Below are 7,500 nucleotides of genomic sequence, written 5' to 3' on the forward strand. Positions count from 1 at the left end.
AGGGCATCTGTACACAGCCATACGCTGGTAAATCTGCACAACAAAAATGAAAAGAATAAGAAAACACTGAAGACTCACCAGAAAACTTTCCACAATGAAGACGGACACAACATTTTAGAAGGGCTACGAAGAACAATGGCAAAATGTTGCTAACTGCATTTCGACCGAATGTTATCACTTCGAAAACAGCCTTAGATTGCAAACAACACTGATTTCATTTCTGAATAACCAAATTGTGGGCTACTACGAGTTTTGCTTTTCTTAAGCAAGATCTTTATGTTTGAAATACAAATTAAAACATCTGTTTGAATCGCTTTTCACGAAAACGGTACCATTTTTTACCTGTTTGAATGGTGAACGGAACACTTTCCACCGTGACGGAGGGAAATGTTAGCTCTGTGACAACCACAGGGAACGATTCGGCGGCAGACGTCCTGAGAGAAAGAGAACAAAAGGAATTCTTCAAATTCTAAAAAGTGGAAGAAAACTTTCAGTATGAGGGATATACATTTTAGTAGATTTCTTTCCAAGGGACGTGAAACTACCGCATTTGAGGTTTGCACGAGAACGTGAGAACTCAACTAACAGAAAATCTTTCATTCTCTTCCATTTATTTCAATGGATTTCCGAACAATAAATTACCACATTTAAACACAAAGGCGCACTATAAAAGGCGTAGTGCCCTAGGCACATGCAAATGATTTATCCATCAACCGTGCACGCAACCGAGCTCTGTGATAATTTGTGCAATAAAAAAGCCCCTTATGGCAATGTGTCCGTAATATGTCATAAAATCTTATGTGTCGTTCTTTTTTAATCCCCAATCCTTTTTGTCACGCTAGAAATATCTTTTCGGGCTTCCCTCTCTGTGTTGCTGTTTGTTGATCACCATCTTGGAGAATTAATCAGTTGTGCTTGAATGAATTCGAACAAGAGCAGTGCGTGAAGTGACCCCTTTAAATTTATACTGCGTCTTCGTGTTTAAAGTTTTGAAGACAGCGTGAGTATAAATAAAACAATTGATCTTTTGTTCTCTACAGGTTTGCAAACCAATCTCTAGAGAAACAGATAACAATGACGTAAGCTACAACAAAAGGAGTAAATAACAGATATTTTGCTTTCGTCCACCAACATGGCATACTTCATGGAAGTTCTTCACCAGTTGCGCAAATGCTTATGTTTCAGTGTCGTTTACTTTGGCTTTACCTTGCTGGACAGTTTTCCTGTGGGCTCGTAGACAAACACATCATGACGAGATTGCTTTTATGTGTGTTCATTTAATAAGTAGATTTGTCGCGTTCTCGGAGTAATCCTGTAACTATTCCAGGCTGCTATTTTCATTGGCTTCTATGACCTGTAGCTTCTTTTGTTATCAGGGAGCCCTCTGTGCATGGCTTCTGTTGTATCATCTACTGTTTTGTTCTCCAATCACAGGCCCTGCCTGGAAAGCTACAGGGTCTCTCCATTCTCGCTGCCGTCGCCGTCGTTTTTGCGAAAAACCCGTAACTTTCCACGATAAGCCTATCAGTCCACAGGAACCCCCCTCAAAGGAGGTAAGTTAACTTGAACATTAGCATTTACACAATTGAGACTACTTTTCAATGTTACAAGTCAGTTAAATTTATAGCCAGTCAATGCACAATAGGCCATTTTACAGTTGTTTGCTCAGTGACCTAGCCTGGGAATGGCTTCGAGGCTGCCGGCGACCTTGCATTGATATAGACCTCACTGCTACTATCATGTAAATTTTGTTGTTGTAACTCTAATTAGTCTACATTAACATAAGAAAAGCTCAAAGGCTTGTATCAAAACAGGGTCACCTGCAGCCTCGATTCCATTCTTAGGTCAGGTAACTTAGCTACAACTGTAAAATGATCTATTGAGATTCGGAACGATGTGGAGCAACTGCTTCACGATACAAATTATACAAACTTGTCGTTTGGAATAAAGTCTTCGTAGCCGTCGTCGTCTTCGTCTTCCCTGCGTACGTTTACGCGCTAACAGAAGTCTCATTTCTTTTGCGTTCGCTGGGCTGACGAGTACAGGAAAAGAGACCTCTGCCATGGGTCGAAACTCACTGTGTTGAGCATGCGCGGTGGTTACTTAGCGACCGAACCATCACGTGATACTTCATGTTGTGTGGGCTCACTTAACAACAGCGGAATTACTGTAAAGGAATGCGGCTTAAAGAGTGCCGTCGAAGGTTGTGGATGGCGGTTGGACCAAAGTGAGTTTGGACCTATGGCAAACAGGTCTCTTTTCCCGTAGTAGTCAGGCCAGCGAACGCAAAGAAAAGAGATCTTTACTAGCAGAGAATGCTTTCGTTTCCTTTCGACTAGAACATTAGCCCGTAAACCGAAGAGGATACAATATGTCACTGAATAAGCCATGACGCTAAAATACACTACTTTCGTTATTGCTCATCAGAAATTAAATTTCTCCCGTCCCACCCTGCCGTTTTGAATCATGGGCCCCTTCACGGAAGAGTACAATCGCGTCACGAGATGCAATTATTTTCCAATCCAAAACCGGACAAAATATATTGGAAAAGTCAAGAAAAATTGTATATAACTGAATCTAGAGTAGTTCCATGACAAAGCAAACAAACAACCTTAGTGGCCATGAAAATAACAGCGTTCTTTGCAGTCTTCGTGACTAAATTAAAGGCGCAGCAGATCAAAAGCATTGATAAAATGCCTTTGAAATTGGCAGCCGCTGCACGATCAGAGGAGGGAGGCATGGGTGATGGTCGCTTCCCCAGTTTGAAACCCCATGGTGTTCAGTATAGGGTATTCTCAGCCCGTCACCCATTTAAGTGTTAACCCCATTCAGCAGGGCCTAACTTCTGTAAATAGAGCTGTTTTCCCTTGGGAAAGCCGCACACCCTTCTATCCACTCCAAAAACGGCATGGAAGATAAAATATACATAGACAAGTTTCCTTCAACTTACCTCCTCCACTGTAGCGCCAAGCTGCCGATGTTGACAACTTTGAGTCTACTGACATCCTGTTTGACACCTAAGCAGTAACATTCCGATGCACTTTCACCTTGTTGAAGAGAGACTGACACACAGATAGGGAATTGTATTAACAAGGACATTATGATTCTACATTGCAAGGCAGTTTGTGACGTCACATTAAGAATAGAACAGACCCATGCTCCTCACTAAGCTCGGTTACTTAACAAACTGGCCAGATCCCAGCTTCCAAAAAATTATGGAAAACTGGGGATTTAACCAAAGTATTTAACATTTTCGCGCCGACGTAATACAGACGTAATGCAGATTTTTAATGTGGACTTGGTGCTTTTAGACAAAACAAGACCCATAGGAACTGGAAGGCCCCACTGCTGATCACGTTCGGTCCCGTAAAACACTCTTGCCTATTCTCTCCAATGTACAATCACTTTGTCAAAACCAAACATTCTTACTTCCTTGAAGCTGCGATCCCATCTCTTCTCCAACAAACGTCACTTCTGGAGACTACAAAAATCAACAAGAAATTGTAAACAGGATCTCCATGCGGACGAAAGAGAGATAATTTGGAAATGTATTAAATTATGGCATGACAGAGCGGTTTCACATCGCACCAGACACAGTAGATCAAATCGGAGCCAATCATAATATAGGCAGCCGGTTCTAAGCGCGCGAAAATGCCAGGGAGCCAACCACAATTGTTTTTGAGCCCACCTATGATTAAAGGTAAAGTCTGCTACGAGCCTTGTGGCCCATCAGGCCGGCGCTTATCCGGTTACAGTAGTATGAAGCGACTTGGGAGTATTTCTACACCCCACTGGATGGGATGCTAGTCCATCGCAGGTTACCCCCAGCATGAAATTTGGCGGTACCCATTTAAACACCTGGGTGGAGAGGCACTGTGAGAGTATAGTGTCTTGCCCAAGAAAACAACCGTTAAGCCACCGCGCCTCACACCTCTGATTGGCAGGAACGAAATGTAAAAGTCGTCGAACGCACTCGTAACTACGCAAAACCAAGGAAACTTCCCCACATCAGAGGCGAACAGGGCAGCAACTAAAAAGGAGTCACAGCGCAATTGCCGAGGAACGGAGGTTAAGGAGGTACTTGCAAAATTTAAAGAGTGAAACAAAGGAACAGCAGCCCTTGCCTCCGAGCAGAGTACGCCTGTTTTGATTCCCAGACTTGCGATCTTACCTTATTTAAAGTCGTGTTAACCATGGTAACAGGCCAAGGTGACGTGCATTTAATTCCAGCCAATAGGAGAAATGGCTCTTCTTCAAACACCTGGTCCAGTCTCTCAAGCTAACAAAATAGTAAGAAGAGTAAAATCTAGGTCTGCACAAATATTTTGACTCTTGGAGGCCTGAAATTTTGATTGCAGTGAAACCTCTATTAAGCGGTCACCCTCAGGAACGGCTAGTGACGGCTTAATGGAGGTTGGCCGCTTAATAGAGGTCGTCAGAAATTAGCATAATCTTTAGTAGAAACGTCACTTTATTCTAATTATTTCCCGAAACGGATGACAATATGGCTTACTAAATTTCTCAAGAGAGCAACAAATCACGTCAAAACAGAGGTAGCGGCTATGCTTTGGAAGTTCTATGTGAATACTAGTATTTCACGGGAGACAATCTGTCAATTTGTTGGTTGGAATCGAAGCTTTAAACAGAAGGATGTGAACTGGAACATTTGTAGAAGAACATGCAAGGACAAATTATCTAGCTTATTATTGGAGAATTCGTTTGATTTGACTGACGCACTCTATACTGAGCTTGTATGTTGAGTAAAAATTAAAACCTGTATCATTTAGCTTAGTGGCAGTTGAATTGTACATCAAAACATAATAAAGGTGTGTTTGAATCTTTTTATCAGACGTCACCTATCTCAGACTGTATTTTACATCAACACATTTTCAAAACAAAGCCAAACTAAGTGTATTAAACTCTTGGTGACCGCTTAATAGAGGTGAAAACAAAAGGAGAACTCTCATCGGGACGGCCAAAAGGTGGCCGCTTAATAGAGGTTTGATTTACAATATAATTCTACAATTATTTCGGGACTTTGATTAGTGGCCGCTTGATGGGTGGCCGTTTAATGGAGGTTCCACTGTATTTGAACATACTGATGGCCCAAATCACGTGATGTACAGCACAAGGCAAAACAATGACCTCATTTGTTCGACAGGTGAGTAAATCAGCGTCCACTGGATAAATCAACTACTTTTAAAATCGCTTAACCGCAGGACAGTCATTTCTTTGATGGATAGCGCTATCCACCTTTGAACAAACGAGATCAGATTAATGTCTCTTACAGCCCACATTTTGGGACACGTGAAAAGGCTACAAGAGAGAGTGTGTCTCTCTCTCTCTCTGTTCCTTACAGGAGACTGGCAGAACAGTGTCCCTGGAAACGAGGTTGATGATTGGAGGGTTGTACCAATTCTTTAAATAGTTCCACTGAGGGACAAACGATTTCGACTTCCTCCTGGAGTCCATAACCAGGAGTCTACAACTCCAATACTTGGTCTATGTAACGGCATTTTCACAGATCAAGCTACTTTTAGACGGGATCTTTAATAAGATTTGGCTTTCACTAGTGACCATTCTCAATCCTATGTGTAATTGTTTCTCATGCAAGACTTGTGATCACCTGCAAAGGTCCGGTTTCGCGAGAAAATTAATCGAAAAATAACTCGGTGTTCGAAAACGCCGTTCCACAAATAGATCCCAGTATTGAGTATTCAGTATTCAGTATTGATACTGAATCTGTAAATAAATAAATAAATAAATACAATGAAGTTGTTCGGTTCTACTCATGGGCTCAGTATTGAGTGGAGCAAAAAGTCTCTTGAGAGAATCTTCCTACCTTGAGGTTTGTCAGCGAAAGCGAGACTTCAAATGGCATGACAGTTTTAATAACTACATTTTCCTCCTAAAGAAAGAACATCAGACAGAAAAGGTCTCTGAGATTTATCAAACACTAGGTATCTCCATGCTTTGTTAATTAAACCAACTGCCCTCATCTTGAAACAAATATTCTACTGAAATTTGCTCGTCGTAGCGAGGCTAGAAACACTTACTAGCATTAAAACATTCAGTGAGAGTTTGACGCCATTCTCTACTAGATCCAGCTCTCTAAGCCCTAGGGACCAGTTTTGAACGCGATTAAGAGCGGACCGTAAAAGCCAATACCTTTACTCAAAGTAAGACCTTTGGATAAAAATATTAAACCTCAAGACTTTGTCAGTCGGGTGTTGAGAAAACACACTTTCAAAATTTGAAGAAAAAAAGAAAACTGAATTATCGATCGAAGTGGCAGTGTGGCCCAGTGGTTAGGGCGCTTGCCTTGAGATCCGGAGATCCAGGGTTCAAGACCCGCTCTGACCACTCCTTGAATTTGATCCTGGTAGTCCCTGGTTCAACTTCCCAGCCGCACTTGCAAATAGTCAACTGGTTTGCCTCCAGCCAGTAGGGATTCTTAACAATTGTTTTTGTTCTATTCTGTCGTTTCGTTGTGTTTCATTGGCCCTGAAAAGCCCCTATTCGCCCTTGTCACACGGCGGCCATATTGTCCCGGGAGACCAAAAAAGCTTTGTTTTACCACGCCAAGCCTCGCAGTGGAAACCATGGGAGTGAGGCTTGGCGTGGTAAAACAAAGCTTTTTTGGTCTCCCGGGACAATATGGCCGCCGTGTGAGAAGGGCGAATGGGGAGCGGTCAATTAAGTATGTATTGTATTGTATCAAGTGGCACTTTAATAAGCTGAAATTGTCACCACTTTCAATAAAAGTTACCTGCCTTTAACAAAGATCGTCCTCTATCTTAAGTTTCAGTATACCACAGCTGGTGATTGATGGGCTCAAAATCAGATCTGTCAAGATTGATGTCATGCAACGCTCATCTTTCCCTCGCAACGCAACGTGACGCACCGTAACGCAATGAAATGCTTACCTTTACACACGTACATTTCACAGGTGTACGGTTTGGTTTGACTTCAACATCCACAGAATATACAATCTGCAAATCAAGCAGAAAAGGACTCAGGACAAGACTTGATTGGAAATGAATGTATTCAGGTTGAAAAAGGGAGAAATCTGCTATTTCTTTGGTGTGAAAGCAAAGATTACTTCACATTGCAAGTAACATAACGATTGGTCTTAAACCATTAAATAGTGGATTGAAGGTATTAAGATTAAATTTTCATTTTTGGTGACCCGGTAAAATAGTTCAAAGTAGATTTTTTAAAATTCTTTAGTGGCCTCTTGGTCATTTTCCGTCGCATCCGCGGGGTCTAAAACTGGCTTGGATTTGTTTCCAGTTGTCTCTGATTCAACTCCACCATGCTTTGTAAATAGCCAACTGGTTGCCTCCCGCCAGTTGGGGTTCTTAATAATGTTTCTGTTAAGTTTGAATTGTTACTTTCACCTTGTTAACAGTAAAGTGCCTGTAAACTAGCTTGATAGCTAAGTGTACTTCCACTATAAAGAAAGCATTTTTTTTTTTACATTTACATTTTTTCCCGCTA

The 7,500-nt window shown here is 41.7% G+C and overlaps 1 protein-coding gene across 1 annotated transcript in view; it reads right to left on the reverse strand.

The window, feature by feature from the left end:
* Window positions 1-7,500, reverse strand: part of LOC137974818 (trafficking protein particle complex subunit 11-like) — a 53,077-nt gene that overhangs the window by 4,345 nt on the left and 41,232 nt on the right. Inside the window, exons 28-34 of the mRNA XM_068821809.1 lie at window positions 6,927-6,992; window positions 5,843-5,908; window positions 4,172-4,279; window positions 3,430-3,481; window positions 2,951-3,062; window positions 343-434; window positions 1-33 (exon numbers count right to left, since the gene is read on the reverse strand). The exon at window positions 1-33 is cut by the window's left edge and continues 101 nt beyond it. Coding sequence (XP_068677910.1) covers window positions 1-33; window positions 343-434; window positions 2,951-3,062; window positions 3,430-3,481; window positions 4,172-4,279; window positions 5,843-5,908; window positions 6,927-6,992 — 529 coding nt within the window. The remainder of the gene's footprint in view (window positions 34-342; window positions 435-2,950; window positions 3,063-3,429; window positions 3,482-4,171; window positions 4,280-5,842; window positions 5,909-6,926; window positions 6,993-7,500) is intronic.

The sequence above is a fragment of the Montipora foliosa genome, chromosome 11 (assembly GCF_036669935.1).
Source record: "Montipora foliosa isolate CH-2021 chromosome 11, ASM3666993v2, whole genome shotgun sequence".
In the NCBI taxonomy this organism is placed as follows: domain Eukaryota; kingdom Metazoa; phylum Cnidaria; class Anthozoa; order Scleractinia; family Acroporidae; genus Montipora; species Montipora foliosa.